Raw genomic sequence first — 19,262 nt, 5'->3', positions numbered from 1 at the left:
CCCGTCACCCACGCACCTCCCTCCATGAACCCTCAGTTTGTTCTCTGTCATTGAGAGTCTCTTGTGGTTTGTTTTCCTCCCTCCTTTCTTTATTATATTTTTAAATAATGGAAATGTACATATTTTAATATATTTTTATTTTTTTAAAGATTTTATTTATTTTAGAAAGAGCTTGCACATGAGCGGGGGAGGGGCAGAAGGAGAGGGAGGGAGGATCTCAAGCAGACTCCACTGAGGGCAGGGCCCGGCACGGGGCTCGATCCCACAACCCTGAGATGATGACCTGAGCTGAAATCGAGTCGGATGCTTCATGGACTGAGCCCCCCAGGTGCCCCCCAAGTGTACATATTTTTATTTTTTAAAAGATTTTATTTATTTGTTTGACACAGAGAGAGAGATCACTAGTAGGCAGAGAGGCAGACGGAGAGAGAGAGGGAAGCAGGCCCCCCACTGAGCAGGGAGCCTGATGCGGGGCTCAATCCCAGGACCCTGGGATCATGACCCGAGCCAAAGGCAGAGGCTCAACCCATTGAGCCACCCAGGTGCCCCATATTTTTAAAACCATAAGACATCCGTGTGGAAATGTGGAGTTCTGAGAAACCTAGTCTGAAAGCCCATGAATCGGACAGCCCTCCAGTGGAACATTCCCAGTGCACGGAGCACTGGGGCAGCCGCCCTGAAAGGCAGGAGGGCAGAAAGAAGAGAGAGAGGACTTGAAAAGGAAAGTGGAGAGCAGGGGTGCAGCTGGGCTTGGAAGAGGGAAGTCAGTCTCCAAACACAGAGGGAGACAGAGCCTCTCTTTGGCCAGACTTTACTCATTCTCTTTTTTTCAATTGGGCCCCGACTTTTGGACTTCCATGTTTGTGTCCTTTTTGTCCCATTTTAGCCAGAATCCCCCCAACTTCCACATCTGATCATCCTCAATATCAAATCGGGTTCTTCACCCCCACCATCCTGCAGGTGAAGTCTGATGGCGGGGGGCTGCCTTCGGAAGGAATCAAGTTTGGTTGGTTTATCCCACCTTCCCTGCTTCCTCTTAGGAGTTTTCCGGCCACTGACCCTACCCTGCTCCTGCGCTACAGATTCCCACTTTCCTGTTGTGGTTGGAGCTGAGCCCGATCTCTCTCCGCCAGTGCAAGACTCCAGTATAGAGGTTCCTATCCCCAGAGTCCCCCCTTGAGCAAAGTCATCTTTACCATTTTTTAAAAAGATTTTATTTATTTATTTGACAGAGAGAGAGATCACAAGTAGGCAGAGAGGCAGGCAGAGAGAGAGAGGAAGGGAAGCAGGCTCCCTGCTGAGCAGAGAGCCCAACGCGGGGCTCGATCCCAGGACCCTGAGATCATGACCTGAGCCGAAGGCAGAAGCTTTAACCCACTGAGCCACCCAGGCGCCCCATCTTTACCATTTTTAACAAGTCTCACGAATACTTTTTTATTTCGGGTTTGCAGACAGGGACCCTCCAGGCGGAGGGTGGTAGCTTGAATGACAGTAGGGGAGGAGCTGGGACCCACCTCGGAGGCCTTGGTTACCGGAAAGGACATGGAAGCATGATTTTGCTAGGGCTGGGGGAGCCCTTAGCTCATTCTAAGCGCGCGTGCGTGTGTGTGTGTGTGTGAGACAATGCTCTTTGAAACTCTTCGCTTTGTCCCAGAAGCTGCTGAATGAACGAGTGGAAGAGTTCCACTGTCCACTTGTGCCAAGATCCTAACGCTCTCCACAGAACAAGCTCTCAACTCTGAGCAAAGACAGGCTGAATTGGGGCGCCTGGGTGGCTCAGTCGGTTAAGCGTCTGCCTTCCGCTCAGGTGCTCAGGTGCTCAGGTCAGGATGCCAGGGGGTCCTGGGATCAAGTCCCATATCGGGCTCTCTGCTCAGTGGGAAACCTGCTTCTCCCTCTCCCGCTCCCCCTTCTTGTGCTCTCTCTCTCTGTCCACTAAATAAATCTTAAAAAAAAAAAAATGGTGATTTGGATGTCCCTTATCGCAGACAACTGCTTATAAACAGATTGCCCTCCAAATCCGGATACTCCCTTTTACCCTGACCTGTGGGAGCAAAGTCTGTGTAGACATGTAGCCCATAAGGGGAGCCCTCTGTTCCCATGAACTGCAGATAGGTGACTTGAGAAGCAAGTAGAGAGATGCCCCTGGGGGCTTCTTAGAGATCAAAGATTCTAGAATCCCAAGGATTCAAAGGAGCATAACTTCCTTTCCAAACTTGACCTGTCCTTTAAAGTGTGGTCCTAATGCCATATCTTCCTGTCAGAACCCCAGATCCACCCCAGGCAAAAGACACTGCTCTCCTTTCTGAAGGCGCATAACACCCTGTCCCTTAAAAAAAAAAAAAATGCAACTGAACCTTTCCTCAGTGGCACTAACCACTTTCTTCGCTGAAGAACTGTTTTCTTCCCCAGTACCTGGAGGGGGAGCGCGGATCAGTTCACAGCTCCTGGTGCGAGGGGCTGGGGTCTCACTTCATGAGATGTTTAGCAAATGGACATATGAACAGGCAGCTTGGTAGAAATGAGAACCAGCAAATCATCACGTAGAAAAACAGCCTTGCTAGAAATTTAGGTACAACTCTTAAATTATTAAATGCAATTTAAAGATTTTTAGCCCAAACCCAGCATTGGCCACCTTGTGGAGACATGTGCCGCACGGGCTAATTGTGCCCCTCCAAAATTCATATCTTGAATCCTAATGCCTAGTACATTAGAACGGGACCTTATTTGGAAGTAGGTTGTAGCAGGTGTAATTAGATAAGACAAAGTCATTAGGGTGGGCCCTAGTTGAATATGACTGAGGTCCTTATTAAAAAAGGGGGGAATGAAGGCATAGACAAGCACACAGGGAGAACGCCATGTGAAGGTGAAGGCAGAGATCGGGAGAAGCTTCTAGAAGTCAAGGAATGCCAAAGATTGCCAGTAAAGCCACCAGCATTGAGGGCAGAGGCATGAAACACAGAGCGCACAAAGAGGCTACCCTGCCAGCACTCTGATCTCACAGCTCCGCCCTCCAGAACTATGAGACGATGCATTTCTGTTGTTCAAGCCACCCAGTTTGAGGTACTTGGTTTTGGCAGCCCCAGCCAAACCAAGATGTATAGACACACGTCTACCTGTATGTCACTGGTGGGACCAGGGACCTGACTGAGCTTTCTGGGAAACAACCCTGCGACCCACAGCCAACTGTTCACCCTCCCAAACCCATTGTTCACTTCTGGAAATAACCCTAACCTTTTTTTTTTTAAAAAAGATTTTATTTATTTATTTGTCAGAGAGAGCACACAAGCAGGCAGAGTGGCGGGGAGAGGCAGAGAGAGAAGCAGGCCCCCCCACTGAGCAAGGAGCCCAATGTGGAACTCGATCTCAGGACCCTGGGATCATGACCCAAGCCGAAGGCAGTGGCTTAACCCACTGAGCCACCCCAAACCCTAACTCTTTTTAAAAAACTTATTTTGTGGACTATTATCCAGCAGTAAAAAGGAACAAATCGTTGATACATGAAATAACCAAGATGAATCTCCAGGGCTTCATGTGGAGCGAAAAAAGCCAGACCTCAAGCTTACATACTATTTGATTCCATTTATATGACACTTCTGAAATGACAGATTAGTGGTATCATGGGTTAAGGGAGAAGATGGGGGGGCATGGGAAGAAGGTAGATGTCATTATCAAAAGAAAACAAGAGGGATCTTCATGGTCACAGAGTTGTTCTTTATCTTGGCTGTGATTGGACACTGGAACTTACACATGTGATAAAGCGACATAGACTGAAACACACACACGTGGGCTTGTGTACATGCATATTGGTGGGTTGTTCCATCCTGGTTATATTGTACTACAGTTTTGCAAGATGTTACCATTGAGAGTAACTGGGCCAAGGGCACATGGTATTTTCCTGTTTTATTCTTTGCAAGTACATGTGAATTTACAATGATCTCAAAAGTTTAACTCAAAAAAAAAAAATTACTTTGTACCAGGAATCCGTTCATAGCATCCCTACTGAGGCTAGGGAAGCATTGGAAATAACCTAACGTACCCACAACAGTAGTCAGCTAAAACCCCGGGGGTTTAACTCTGAACAATGACAAGCTCTCAAACTGAGTAAACATAAAACTGGATTAGCATGAAGTGAAAAAGCAGATGATATCCTAGCAGGTTCTCTGTGAGCCGTTTTGGGAAGATCAGGGCTATACCTTTGCAGAGAATAATTCAAAAGTGTGGGCACACCTCATAAGTTCAAACCCACTGGATTCTTCTCTTTTTTCTTTTAACAATGACTTCAGTTCCAAATAAAACAATGAAATGAAATAAAACCCTTCGCCATCCTCCAGCCGCTGGCTCTTCCTTCTGTCTCCAGCAGGTGGCAGCAGCGCTCCGGGGATGGGCCCCACGGGCTCCGGTTCAGGCGGTTGGGTCTGCAGCTCCCACCAGCAGGTGGGGCTTGAGCGTCCAGATCGCGGCCGCTCAAAGTATCCGGCCTCGGAACTGCACTTTCCCAAATTTGAGGCAAGAAGGCAGTTGTCCGGCCAGGATCGGGTTAATGGTCCACATTCCAGAGCAAGGGAAAAGGGTGCTGGAGGGTCAGAGACAAGGGGAGGGGGCGCAGAGGGCCAGCTTCTCACAACACCCACGGGCTCTGTTGGGAGAGATAGATCACGTCCAACAATGGGCACAGCTGTTTTCGTCTGCCCCGAAGGAAGCTGACTTAGGAAGCAGGTATCAGAGAGGGCCCTTCCTGCAGGGGCTTCTGTCTGGCTTGTAAAACTGTCAGAGCAGCTGCATTTATGTGTGGAGTGATGGATGGTAGAAAGGAGGGACAGACGGCTTCAGATGGACACAGCGGCTTACAAGTCAAGGCAGGTGGCAAAGGCCTCCACCAGGCTCTGCAGGTGGGGCGTGCTGATTCATTGCCCAGTGGAAATACCTAGGGGACCTGGGCCACAGCCCTCTTCCCTGTCTCCTTCAGGTCCAGGAGCCCGGTGCCCCTCCTTCACCGGCAGTGAAAGCTTCCGATGGCTCTCCTTTCTTTTCCTGCACCTCAGGTGTGAACCTTCCTCCCCGGTGTACCTCTACCCCTCCCCTTGTTCTGCTCCGGGGCCAAGGTGGTAGTTCCTTTTGGCTTCTTTGTGGCTAGCCGGACCTGGGATGGCTTCGTGGAATGCGTCCCATAGCATGCACCAGCAAGGTTTTCCATATAAGACTCAAAGCTCTTTTTGAGGACTAGAGACCCTAGTCTTCATGGACTAGAGACCAGGGCAAAAAAGAGGAGATGAAGAATCAGCACTAAAAATGCTGGCCTTGGCTTTTGCTAAGAAAAGGGATTTTGTGCTCTCCATTCCTAACCACAGCCCAGCCAGGGAAATGACTGCCTTTGGCACATGCGTCTGCAAGCAGCAGTGAGCGTCTTGGCCAAGAAGTGCCTGTCACCGTGCGCGGAAGCCCCAAGATCTCCTTCTTGGGTTCCATCACCAGTACCCGCTGATTTGCTCATCCTGGACTTGTAACCAGAATCCCGCCTCCTTGCACAAGCAGACACCCTCCCCTCCTCGTGGCCTTCCAGTTTTCTCTCTTGCCTTCCAGAGGGTTGCCAACAAGGGGCTTTCTTGGTCAGGATAATCAATGCTGAGCCTCATGGAATTGGGACCAGTGAGATTTCTTAAAAAGCCTCCTTCTGCCTCTGCCTCGGTCTGCGGGGGCCAAAGATAGAGACCTTGGGCCATTTGTTGTTGGGGTAACAAATGAACTTGGCCTGAGAAAGGCACTTGGTGGGGCTCAGCCCTGTGGAGGGCTCAGAGCCATCGTTTTCTTTGTGATGCTGGTCCACAGTTTGTTTTTGAGAAAGCCCAAGAGGCCCAAGGAGGTAAAGATTACGAGCTGGAGCTCATTTTGATATCTGAAAACCGCAGCTGCCTGCACGTGGGAGGTGCTGGAGGGCAGGCTTGCCGTACACACCCCTCTCTCTAGGTCACCTGGGAGCACCAGAGCAATGTGGGAGTTTGCTGTGCCTGGGAAGTCTTTGGGGAGGGGTTGCTGTGAGCACACCCTGTTCCCTCCCCCTGGGCTGAGAGAAACATGGGACCAGCCCTGCCCCAGCCTGTCCTCATTGGTTGGCATCAGGCAGAGGGGGCTTTAAAAAGGCAAACGTGTCCCAGGCTAGGGACCGGAGCCCGTGCTACTGGAAGGCAGGCTGCCCTCCTCTGGCTGGCACCATGCAGCTCTCTCTCGCTCTGTGTCTCGTCTGCCTGCTGGTGCATGCAGCCTTCCGAGTGGTGGAGGGCCAGGGCTGGCGGACCTTCAAGAACGATGCCACAGAAATCATCCCCGAGCTTGGCGAGTACCCTGAGCCCCCACCAGAGCTGGAGAACAACAAGACCATGAACCGGGCAGAGAACGGGGGGAGGCCCCCTCACCATCCCTTTGAGACCAAAGGTATGCATCGGGTAGAGGAGAGCATTTTTCACATGAGGGGTGGCTCTCTGGAAGGTTTTGAAGCCTGGGGTAGAGCTTCCGCCCCTTGTCAGCACTAAGGGGAGGGACAGCCTTGCCTGGAGGCAGGGGGAGGGTGGCAAGCCAGCATAGCCTTGGTATTCTAGTTCAGGAGGCATGAGGCTGGTGTAGGGGCGGCTGGCCACAGGAGCCTGGGGCAGGAAGGATGCTGAGGTGGTGAGAATATAACTCTGGGGCCGGCTCAGAGCCTCCGAAAGCAGACAGTTTCCAAGAATCGCCTCCTGAGAAGACAGGAGATGGGTCTGGCCGCTGGCATCCCTGGACGGGGGGAACCAGGCAAGGGAGCCTCCCATCCGTGAGCACCTGCTGGAGGTAGACGCTCTACCCAGGTTGTACTTAAACCCCACCCCAGGGATCCACCACAGGAGAAGCCCAGGAGGTGAGCCCCCTATTGGAAAGTGAAGAAACAAAAGCTCCAGACGTGAAGTAACTTGGTAGGGAGTAGAAGAACTGAGATTTGACCCCAGTCTGATCCCATGCCCAGATAGCCCAGTGGGAGACTGGGGGAGGGGGGAGGAGTGCTGGGGACAGAGAGCCAGAGCAAGTCCCCACAGAGCAATGGGAAGAGGACACTCCCACGGCCCTGAGTCTTCCCAGTGAGCTGGCCCTTGAAGGAACGGGAAGTTGTAGGCAGAGTCTGACCTCGGTAGGCAGCTTGTCCAGGCCCTGGAGGGGAGGTAGCATCCTCTGTGCGGGGAGTGGACGCAGGTAACCCCATTTGTCCCCAGGTCCCCATCCCAGGTCCAGCCTTGCCTCATTACTAGGGAAGGAGCCTGACCCTTGTGACAAGGCAAGGGCTCTCGTGGAGGGCACATCTGGGCTGCTGGTCAGGTCTGCACAGAGAAGCCTAGGGGGCCGTGTGCGCAGCTGGCTGGAGCAGCTGGCAGGAGCAGCTGGGGGTGGGGCTGGAATGACACTTCTGGGGGAGGGCCTCACTGCCCTCCAGTCATTGCCTGGGTAGGAGAGGAGTCCACTGCCCTGGCCCCTCATCTCATCTCTCCCTGCCCCACAGCCAGCTGGGAATGTGGGGCTCTGCCAAGGGGGGGCAGCCCCGTTGGGGGCCTGGGGCCTCAAGTCTTCAAAAGGGAGGGCAGGAACATACCACCCTGCCACTCCCCCCCACCACCACCCAGGCAAGGTCAATTAAACTTAAGGGACTGCTTCCTGGGCTCTATGGGGCCCAAATACAAAATACCCACCTCCCTGGGCTCCCAGAAGAGGCCGCAGGCCCCCAAGGAAGCTGTAAGCTCAAAACAAAGTCACCTTCTGTAGAAGTGCCTGATGTGGGGTACTATGCTTGGAAAGCCCCCAAAGCCTCCTTCCCTTGGCAAACAGGCCACCCCCACACACTGCCCCTGCAGCCTGGGAGCAGGGGTAAGGGTGGAAAGCCAGCCCAGAAACCGGAAGGTCAGCCACGGGAGGAAGGCAGACCCTCCTCCCCCCTGCTCTGCTGGTTCTCCGGGGCCTGGGGAGTGGAGGCCTGGCCTTCTTGGTCTTCTCTCTGCTTTGGTCCCAGGACTGTTTTTCATCCCCTTGGGTGACAGATGTTCATATGAGGACCAGCTGTTTAAAAAGCTCCCATCTGTCTAAGCCCACAGTAGGAGAGTTGATTAAGGTGTTTTTGGAGGACTTAGCCAGACTTTAGAGCACAATCCTCCCCACCGCCCCACCCCCGCCCCAACCCAGGAGCAAGGCTGGGCCACCATCGGAGATCCATTAAAATGGCACAAAACAAGAGATGTGCCTAGCACCATGCCTAGTACACAGCAGGTGCTTAATAAGTGTTTGCAGCAGCTGAACCTATAGGTTTTCAGACAGAGCTCCATCCCCTCTGATAGAGAAGTAACTGTGGTGAGAGGCAGCCCTGCGCCCCGCCCCCACCCCAACCTCCCATGTGGGTGCTCAGACATACAGCTTCCACCCTTATAGGAACCCAGAGGGGCTGGGGCCCCAGGAAAGCGCCGTGAGGACACCCAGCTCTGCCTTTTGGGCAAGGGCCTTTCCCTCTCTAGGCTTTCCCGTCCTCTGTGATGATGAGGGGGCCGGACAAGAAGCCTTTGGCTCTTTTCAAGTCTAATGACTTCTCCCCACCTCCTTTTCCATCTCTCTCCTCCGCAGCAGCTGCCCTGATTTATTCCCTTCAATTAACCCCTACTCCTTTCTCCATCCCCTCACCAACCCTCCCAAGTGGCCAGAAAAAGAATTTAGGAGAAGCCAAGGCTGTCATGCAGGGGTGTGGCTAGCACCTGCTCTGCCTAGACCAGGCACTCTTCGGCATGATGTGACTTATAGAGGGAGAAAAGGACCCCTTGGAGAAGAAACACATAATAAAAGCCAGTACGTCCAGCTCTTACCGTGTGCTCACCACGGCCCCTGCGTTATATACGCCATGGATTCACTCCCTAACTCCTCAGGACAAACCCACTTTACAGATAGGAAGCACAGAGGGGTTAAATGACTTGCCCAAGATCACACAGCGCTGGAGCTGGTATTTGAACCCCAACAGACACTTGGCTTCAAAGTTCTAGGGGGAAAGCGTGGGCCAGAGGTCTTTCCACCAGCCCCAGAATACCTGGGCAAATGCAGCTGGAAAGTGGCGGGTTTGGAAAAGGCGGGTTGGGCGGGGTGGGTGGCGTGCAGGAGCCCGCCTGGCCTGACGCGCCCTCTCTCCGCAGACGCGTCCGAGTACAGCTGCCGCGAGCTGCATTTCACCCGCTACGTGACGGACGGGCCCTGCCGCAGCGCCAAGCCGGTCACCGAGCTGGTGTGCTCCGGCCAGTGCGGCCCCGCGCGCCTGCTGCCCAACGCCATCGGCCGTGGCAAGTGGTGGCGCCCGAGCGGGCCCGACTTCCGCTGCATCCCCGACCGCTACCGCGCGCAGCGGGTGCAGCTGCTGTGCCCGGGAGGTGCGGCGCCGCGCGCGCGCAAAGTGCGCCTGGTGGCCTCTTGCAAGTGCAAGCGCCTCACCCGCTTCCACAACCAGTCCGAGCTTAAGGACTTCGGGCCCGAGGCCGCGCGGCCGCAGAAGGGCCGAAAGCCGCGGCCCCGCCCCCGGGGCGCCGAAGCCAACGAGGCGGAGCTGGAGAACGCCTATTAGAGGCCGCCCGCCGCGCCGCGATCCCCGACCCGCGCCCTAAGCCGGGCGCCGGGGTTTCTGCTCTCTGCGCGCGGTCTGACTGTTTGTATGTCCTTGTAAATGTCTGCAGCCCGGGGCAGGGGGCGGAGACCTTCCGCGCTCCGGCTGGAGGGAGCCAGGCCCTGCGGATCCCGGGGAAGGGGGCCAGCAGAGCCTCCCCAGCCCCACTCCCCTGCGTCCCAGGGGGTCCCGCAGGGCAGGGGACGGCGCTGAGAGTCACACACACTGAGCCACGCAGCCCCGCCCACCGGGGCCGCCCACCTTTGCTGGTACCACTTCAGAGGAAGGCAGAAAAGCAAGCATTTCGCCGCCCAGGGTTTCCAAGGGAGCGGTGGGGAATGAGAGTCCTGGGACTGGTTAAGAAAGTTCGCTAAGGTTCCTCCTCCACTCCTCTGCCCCCTCCTAAAGCCTTTAGTGCCTTGTTGTGCCAAGAACCCAGGACTGGGGTCCGTAGATAGGATTTCCAGTCTGGACTCCGCCACTAACTTGCTGGATGACCTTAGACCACACTTTTCCCATTCTGTCCAGAGTCTGTCCTCAATTTCCTCTTTGGAAAATGAAGGTGGGCCTGGGATTTGTATCTCGGGGAATCTACTGTCACATGATTCCAAGGCCTTGGGAGCCCTTTGAATGGGCAAAGGAGAGAGAGGGGGGTTGGATTGGATTACCGCCATGGTCGTGGTCACGGCCAGAATTCAGAGCTGTAATCCTCTGATCTGACAGCCAAATAAGGGTGGTGGGGGGAGTCTTTTTTAGGGCTGACAAGCTCCTGGAAGAAGCTCGTTCTTTCCAGCCTGGCTTCCCCAGATGTTTGCCTACCTCCACCTCTCCACCCCAAAGGACACAGAAAAGATACCAGCTATGGGGGTAGAGAAGGAGAAGGTCTCAAGGCTGGGGAGGGCTGGGGGAGGGCGGCCAGGAATCAATCCCCTATTCCGAAAGAACAGCATTCCCCACCATGGCCATGTTTTAAAGTCACCTTCTGCAGAGAAGCTTGAAGCCCCAGGACACTGGGCTTGCCAGGCCCAAGGAACAGCCAGCCCCCCATTCAAAGACCGGCAGATCCCTTTGGAGGTGTCTCCTCCCGCCTAGCACTCACAGACAGGATTCTGTCTAGCAACTAGCTTCTTACTACTGTTGCCGGTGGTGGCGCATCTTACATTAAAATAATATTACTTGGGGAAAAATTACAAGTGCTGTACATATGCTGAAAAAAAACGCAAAGCCCGTTAGCTGTCATCCAAAAATCTTTCTGAAAGTCATTTCCAGACACCTCTTACTTTCTGTGTAGTTTTTCATTGTTTAAAAAATTTTTTTTTTTTTTTTTTTTTTTAAACAGAAGCACAGACCATGTGAGAGCCTGCTGGGCTGGTCGTTTTTTGCAATCCTTTCATGTGGGATTTGTCCACAAGAATGAGAGTCGCAGTTCTTAAAAAGAGTTAAGTTACGTATTTATTTTCGCACTTAAGTTATTTATGCAAAAGTTTTTCTTGTAGAGAAATGACCATGTTAATATTGCTTTATGAAGTACCAGTCTGTTCTTTCCGAATCCAGAGGCATTGTTAATAAAGACAATGAATCATTTCAGAGAGGATGTGGTCTCATTTTGTCAGCCACACACAGTCATTTCATCAAAGTTAACATCCTTCTCCTCCTGGTCACTAGGACTTCAACCTTGGAGGCACCTTTGACCGTGCCATGGGGGCCCTTGTGGCAATTATGTCCTCTCTTTGAAAAGCCATGTCTGTCCCTTCCTTTCCAAACCTAGACCTCATTCCTTCACCGCAACCCTTGTCATAACTTCCAGCTTGGTCTCCCTCAAGCAGCCTGCTCTCCACACTGTCTTCCAGAAACACCGCTCTCATTGCACCACACCCCTACTCACAATCCTTCCATAGCTCCTCCTTGCCCGGGATTGAGTTTCGGCTTCTCAGCCTAACTCAAGAAGCCCTTTCCCCACTTGAGTCCCCTTCCCCACCCCCACCCTGCTCTACCAAACTTCCTTCCGACTCCCAAGTGGCCACACTCCGCTGCTACACTCATTTCTGCCTTAGTTTACCTGCACGTCTAAAGACCACCCCAACGACTCCTTCTCGTTTTAGTTTTAGGGTTCATATTCCTTGCCACCTTTGAACCTGAACCTTTCAGGGATGTTGCAAACCTGGCTGAGCTCTCCTCAGATGCCCCAGGCCCTTTGTCCCTGCCATGACTTCAGTTTCTGATTCTACGTCTTCCATTCGATACTGGTTCACGGATCATGTGTCTCACCTAGCCAAGTCCTGCTTAGTGCTGAGAGTGATGCAAGCCACATACAACTCAGTTCCAGCTCCCTGGGGGGCTCTGTCAAGTGTTTTCCCAAGCATGAATTGTATGCCTCTCTGGTGAAAATGGAAGATCATGAGCAGGGACAGTGGCTTGTCCTTCCCTCGGTCTTGTGTCACCAAGGTGTCTCACGGCGCCGGACACTGCCTGACACACAAGAGCTACTCTTCAGTCACCACAGGGAGAGATGAGTCAAAGCTTTGAATCCAGTCCAGCCCCTCTTGGGGTAACCCCACCCCAAAGCACCGCCCCAGCCCCAACGACTTTTCACTTTAACTCCCAATGATCCCTCCTCAATTCCTTATCATTACCAGCTAGTTTCTGATAGTTGGCAGGGGGTGTCTTGTCTCTAGACCCTGAGGACGCCCCAGCGAGAGCCTGCAAGGAATCCACGCAGAGGAGTGTCTCAGAGCTGGGAGTGAGAACAGGTAGGAAATGGATATATGGTCCAGCCCCCAGACACCCTGTGGTCCAGTGGATGGGGACACGGGCTCTGGAGCCAGGCTTGTGTTTGGATCTAAGGCAACTGGGGCGCCAAGGGGTTAAGCATTCGCCTACAGCCCGATGTGGGCTCTATTCCTGCTCAGACGCTCACTCAAGCCGCCCCAACCTGGTGGGCACATGGGCAAGGCATCAGGCCACATTGTACAGAGTGTTATGGGATCAAGTATAGGAGTAATTCACTTTGTGGTAGGAATGAGGGGAAATGCTTCGGGAAGGTTTCACAGAGGTGGGTGCTGCTTAGAAGCTTGGCTGGTGGAGAAGGTGGCACAGGGTTCTGAGTGGGGGGCGTGGCCCGAGCAAAGGCACTGGGGCTGAAGGTGCATGGCTGCGTTCGTGGGGGCATGAGACTTGATCCGCCACATTCCTCAACATGTACGGAGTCCTCACCATGGGCCAGGCAGCATGGGGGGAAAATGGGAATCCCAAGCCAATGCCCAATCCCAGGTACACCTAGGGTCTGCGTTCTGGGACCCCGAAACCCAGGAGGGATCAGCCCAGCCTATAATCCCATTACCACGAGGGGAAAAAAAAAACCCAAAGCCTAAATTGTAGGTCGGGCTAGGGGTTATTTATGGAAAGTTATATTCTACCTACATGGGGTCTATGAGCCTGGCGCCGATCAGAAACGGAACAGACAACAGGCTCAGCTGGGAGGGGTGGCGTTCTGCTGTGGGGAGCTCATGTTCTCGTGGCTCAGCCAGACGTGGGGTTTGTATTAATAGTCTTGAGAGTCAGACAGACGGAGGGGCAGAGGGAAACAGGTCTCTGTCTCTCTTACACACACACACACACACACACACATACACAAACACTGCATCAGACTCTCCCTATATACCAAGTACCAATCAGGCCACCTTTGCATAAGAAGGTAGAGCAAAAGAAATTCAAGGAAACCACAGGGACCCAAACGTCCATGCCTGTCCTAAAGCGAGCAGGACTTGGGCCACCAGGGAGTGGGAGGAGCTCACACAACAAGCTCAGAGTCAATGCCGCTAGAAACTGGTGCCACCCGCCCACCTCCCACCTGTTCCCTGGCACAGGCCTGCCCTCGTTCCTGATCTCTGGTTCTAGCTCTGGGACCTGTGTGAACTTTCCTGGTTCCCCCTCCCCTCCACCTCCACGTTCCTGAAGTGCATCGTCTGTCTTTTCCCTTGTCCCAGGGCAGGCGAAAACTCAGGCTTCCGGAAGCTCTGACCAGAGGTTGAAGTTCCTTTCATCGCTAGAGTGGCAGGAAGCAGGGAGATTGTCACTCTTAATTTATGCAACCAGGCGCCCGATTTGTCCAGACACGGACGCCTATTGGCCCATTGAAGTTATTAACAGCTCCCACTTTTCCTCTCAAAAATACCCTGTTCCATCAGTCAGTTACATGTCTGTTACAGCTGCAGGTGTAAGAGATACAGCTCTCTTGGAATGGCTGGGACTCAGGTGCTGGCCCTTTGGGGATGTCCCCTGCATGCCTCCTCGAGGGCTATTGTTCATCCTGCAGGTCTCAGCCAAGTGTCAACTTCCCCTAACCAGCCAAACTATGCTTCATCTTTCCTGAGCAAGGCTCTGTTCCTCCAGAGAGCTCACCTTTATAGGGACGCAAGGATAGACTCATTCTTGTACGTGTTCGATGATTCTCTCCCCTCACCCCAACTCTGAGACCCGGAAAAGTGGGGACTCTGGGTCTGTGGCTGCTCACCAGGGCACCCCCAGTACCCAGCATACAGTAGGTGTCTAAGGCGCATTGCGGTTGCATCGGTGTTCAATGTATTCCGGATTTCTTCTGCCCTGGGATTAGGTGGATGGAATGGACTGGGACACGTGGACGATGGTGGGAAGAGGGAGGGGAATATCCGGCTTCTAGCAAAAGCAGCCATTCGCCTGGGTCCTGGTAGGTTGGGTCTCTGAGGGTAAGACACAGCTCCTCCCCTCCAGCAGTTTGTAATCTTGCTGGGGAGTCAGGTGGAAAATACTGCTGTGGAGTATGTGGTCATTTGGCACAGATGACCGTAGAGACCTGAGGGGGGCGGGGCTTCTGGGGAGCCAGGTAGTGGTGGGGGTGGGGTCCGGCTGAGCTGAGCTTCGAGGGCTGCCCGGGTGAGGAGGGGCAGGGAGGAGAGGCAGTGGAGGAAAAGAAGCAAGGCGGGTGCACACACGGTGGGCTGGGGCGAGGCTGGCCTGGGACCTGGCGCAGAGGTGGCTCTCTCGCTCCAAGTTTATTGCACAAAGGAAGCAGAAGCCTGGAAGGAGAGAGAGGCGGGGGCTGGGGTGGGGTCAGACGCTGTCAATCGGGGCAAGAGGGAGGAAGCTTCCGGTAGCTCCAGAAGGGGGCTGAATCCCTACTGGGGCAGTGCTGACTCCTATGGAAAAAGCAAAAAGCTGGCTGCTGGGTGCTAAAGGATGACCCGAATGACCTTCTACCCTGTGACCTGGCAGCCCTGCCTTTGGTACAATCTCCATTCCCCCTCCCCCCCCCCTCCAGTTTCCCTACAATCTTCTGAGGTGCCTGAGCCTGGTGGTGGGAGCTGCAGGTGGGAGAGAGATACTCACAAGGGAGGGCGGGCCACAGACAGGAGGAGAGGAGCCACCGGCCCTCACCAGCCCTACAGCTTCCGGAGGGCTGATCCTGCCAGCAGGCTTAAGATGGAGGCAGGAGAGGAAGTTGGGGAAAGGAGAAGGTAGGCATGGAGAGGAAAGGAGGGGGTGCTCATTCATCCGTCCATCTGTATGGACAGAATGCCCGCTGTGCGCCAGGCACCGCCCTAGGCTCTGGTCATATGGCTGTGATGAATGGGACTCATGAAATTCGTGGTCTAGGACCGGCAGGGAGACATATGCTGAATAACAAAGAAAGGCACAGCGTAATCCCAAGAGTGAAAAGTTCTGGGGAAAAAAAAAAATACAGCTGGAAAGCAGAGAGAGAGCCTTGGAGGTGGCCAGGCCAGGCCTCCCTGAGGAGGTAGGACTTGAGCTGAGACCGAAATTCAGGGAGAGATGAGCCACAGAGGGACCTGCGGATGCATGGGCTAGAAAGCAGACAGCGAGTGCAAAGGCTCTGACAGTTTGTAGGGGGTGAAGAAGGGACACCGCTAATTGCCTTGGGTGCATTTCAGGCGTCTCCAGGCTAAGGCTATAACCCCCTGATCTGGAAACCAGCATGATAATTATAATTATAGTGGGGAGGGTTGTGTGTGTGTGTACAAGAGAGTGAGTCTCTCTTTGTATGTTCTCCTGGCTCTGTATATTAAAGATGAAGGGATGCTTCCCAGAGAAGAATGATTTGCATATTGCTCATTATGTAACTATGGATGCCTTTGTTCTTCAAAATCACAATAGGGGCACCTGGGTGGCTCAGCAAGTTAAGCTTCTGCCTTCAAGCTCAGGTCATGATCTCAGGGTCCTGGGATGGAGCAGGGAGCCTGCTTTTCCTTCTCTCTCTCTGACTGCCTCTCTGCCTACTTGTGATTTCTGTCAAATAAATTAATTTTTTATAAAAAAGCATGAAAGATTCGTTTAAGTGAGGCTGTGGGCATCCAGCAGATGTATTCCTTCTAGGATGCACCTAAGTCATGAAATTCATACGTAATTGCAGAAAAGTCACAGTTTTCTTTACTCAGACTGGGGAGGAAGCAAGGATTAGCTTGGCCCAGGAAAGCAGGAACATAAATGTATCGATTCTTCCTTCCTGCCACGGCTCTAGCCCAGACACATAAATGTATGTGGATGCATAGACGTGTTTGTTGTATTCCCACTAGATCAGGGGATGGAGATCTGAATGGTAAGTAGTTGCCTAAAAATGAATTCCTTCTGGAAAGATTCAGTCTTACTTCTCTGAACTGTATAAGAACATTGCCATCAGGGAGCACCCTCCAGTCCCAGAATGCACTGCAACCTCCTTTCTAGAAGGTTCGCTTTCACCCTGCTCCTCGGTTTTGCACATGCAGACACACGTGTATACGTGCACACACACACACATGTACACACACACTATCTCTACTCTGAGCATACGATGTCAAACGTTCCCAGGTATTCTAAGAGCCTCCTGTTTCTGCCCCCTTGGTTAGCAGGTGTCCAAGAACAGTACTGGCATCCAGGGACTGTGAACCATGCTTTACATCAGATCAAAATGGTGGCCAGGTCTGGACAAGACCGAGACCCATGTCTTCCAGAGACACCAGACAAGAGGCCAGAACTGCACATCAACTCTGCCCAGAGGCTAAAAGTGGCCAAGGGTGGGGGTGGAAATGTTTCCTTGTGCATTGTTCTTGGGGGCTCCTGGGATCTGACCTCCAGCTCTCCTCCAATCAGGAGAGCTGGCTGGAGGCAACAAGACTGGCTTAGGTCCCTTCTCAGTCTCTCCCATATCCTCGATAGCACCTCTAGATGGATCTTTGGTTTTTTAAAAAACAAAGTTCAAGTTTTTTTTAAATGCAGGGAATTTACTGGTTTAGCATTTTTGCTCTATTATTTTTCTCGTAAAAACAGCTAGAACATTCTAGATAAATTTCTCTTTGTATTTCTCCCCTTCCTCATGCCTTTCCCTCACTCTTCAGAAGCAACAATCCATGTTTCTATGCTTTTCTATATATGTATTATTTATTACAATATATAGACGTGTGGTTTTAAATTTTTTATGCATTTTACCATACCATACATACTCTAAAATTCACCTTTTTTTCTACTCAAAATCATGCTTAAAAAAAAAGATTTTATTTTTACTTATTTGAGAGAGAGCAAGAGGGAGAGATATCACAGAGGGAGAGGGAGAAGCAGACTCCCTGATGAACAGGGAGCCAGATGCGGGGCTTGATCCCAGGACCCTGGGATCGTGACCTGCGCTGAAGGTAGGTACTTAACGGACTGAGACCCCAGGCATCCCTCAAAATTATGCTTTTAAGATCTGTCCATGCTGGATCATTTTAACTATTGAGCCCTATTACATTGTATGATTACACCATGATTTTTTATCCATTTTTCTACCGCTGGATGTTTATTTTGTTTTCTGCTTTTTCACTGTCACCAACAATGCTGTAAAGAAGTTGCGTGCTTTAGTTTCCCAATATGATGTATGGTAGAGTTTTTTTCAGAACAGAAAGGAGTGAGTGCTCTAATACAAAAATCTAATCATATCACTTCCCTGCTCAAGATTCCTCTTTGGCTCCCTATTACCTAAAGGATAAACTCTGAACACCGTAGCTCACAGAGGTGTGATCTAGTTTCTGCCTACCTGTCCAGTCACACCGTCAACCACTGGCCTCTTTAGCACTTTATTCCCTGCAATAGCGTATTTCCTTTAATTTCCAAAGAGTCCAAGTAGTTTTGAAGCCTCTGTGCTTTTGCACCTGCTTTTCATTCCATCTAGGACACCCTCCTTCCACTTCTCTGGCCTGGAAAGTCTTCTTCATTTCCAAGTCAAGTCAAATGCTGCCGTGCCAAAGGAATACTGCCTCATAGTGGCTGCCACACAGGCTGAACTTGGCTGCCTTCGCTCTGGATTGAGTCTCTTGAGGGCAGGGCCCCAGCGTTTGCACATCTGTAGCCCCCGTGCCTTTGCACAAGCCACGCCAGTCAGTGCTCAGTGAATATCTGTTGAATTAACGGGTATTTGGTCGGTAAAGCATGCTTTGAGCAGCAGGAAGGAAAAGTCCAGCTTCCTTGGAGCTCGGCAGCAAGCAAGAGCTCTGGAACAACTTTTCCAAAAGCTTTCCTTCCATCTGAGTCCCTCTGAGCTTTGTCTCATTGTTGCGGGGAACAGGGCCCCTCCCAAGAAACCAAGTCCCTGGCTGTTTACCTAGGTTGTTACCAAACGCCCAAATTACAGATATCTCTATCACTTGGCCAACAATTTGGTGTTGCGGTGTTAAGTTATTTCTATGTTTGAGGAAAACAGCTCAGCTCTGACTAAAGAAATAAATGATATCATTTTTCATTCAGGCAACCAGATTCCTTGGTAAGAAAGGCTCCCTGGGGAGGAGCGCCGGGACAGCGTGGCTCCTCTGAGGCTATTTACATCTGTCAGCTTCTCTAATCTCTGGCCTTCCTTCCTCTGCCTGTTTCCTTCCCTTTACACAGGGGCCCTTGTTGAGCCCCGGACTTGCAAGGAGGGCGGTGAGCCACTGTCCTCACGTATGTGCTGGGGGTGGGTGGGGTGAGGTTTTGGCCAGTGGCATTTGGGTTTTTTCTTTTTTCTTAGAAACCAGCCTCAATTTAAGATAATGACTCTCCCTTATTTGTAGGGACTTATTTTTCCCTGGTCAGCTTGGTGAAGAAAAGTTGAATTTAAAAGGGGGAACTTTTCTAAAACTGTTGCTAGACAGTGTGCAGGGCACCGAGGGGCGTCTTCTGGGTCACCTGTTTTAGGAGTCCGAGTGCCCCCTCTTCTCAGTGGACTCCAAAGCTTGCTATCATTGGGGGGGGGGGGGGATCAGGAACAATGTCCTTGAAACCTGGGGTGAAAAGGACCCCGAGGTACCTTTTGGTCCCAACTTGGCTAAAACATCCCAAGCCCTGCACAGTGAGCCCCCACCTCCTCTCCAGCCGGTCTCCCACTGTCGGTGTCCCCAGCCCCCACCCAGCCCTGGCCCCCCTCCACCCACACTGTCTCTCTTGCCATTCCTCGAAAGCGCCACCCGTAGTGCGAGACTCTTCCCACCACCTGGGATGCTCTGCCTGAATTCTCTGCCTTCCAACCTCAGCTCAGACGTCGCCCCCTGAGAGGCCTGACCTCTCCCCCTCTGAAACAGGACCCCGCTATTCTCTTTCCTAACGCTCCTTGTGACTTGTCACTTTGTATTAGTGTCAC

General features: G+C 52.4%; 1 protein-coding gene across 1 annotated transcript; it reads left to right on the top strand.

Moving 5' to 3' along the window:
- Window positions 1-6,212: 6,212 nt before the first annotated feature.
- On the top strand, window positions 6,213-9,607 carry SOST (sclerostin). The gene is made up of 2 exons (XM_045983985.1): window positions 6,213-6,432; window positions 9,186-9,607. The coding sequence occupies exons 1-2, from the start codon at window positions 6,213-6,215 to the stop codon at window positions 9,605-9,607; spliced, it is 642 nt and encodes a 213-aa protein (XP_045839941.1).
- Window positions 9,608-19,262: the final 9,655 nt, after the last annotated feature.

This window comes from Meles meles, chromosome 18 (genome assembly GCF_922984935.1).
Source record: "Meles meles chromosome 18, mMelMel3.1 paternal haplotype, whole genome shotgun sequence".
NCBI classification, from domain to species: Eukaryota; Metazoa; Chordata; class Mammalia; order Carnivora; family Mustelidae; genus Meles; species Meles meles.
The sequence above is the reverse complement of the archived record's forward strand: the minus strand, read 5'-3'. Positions and strand labels throughout refer to the sequence as shown.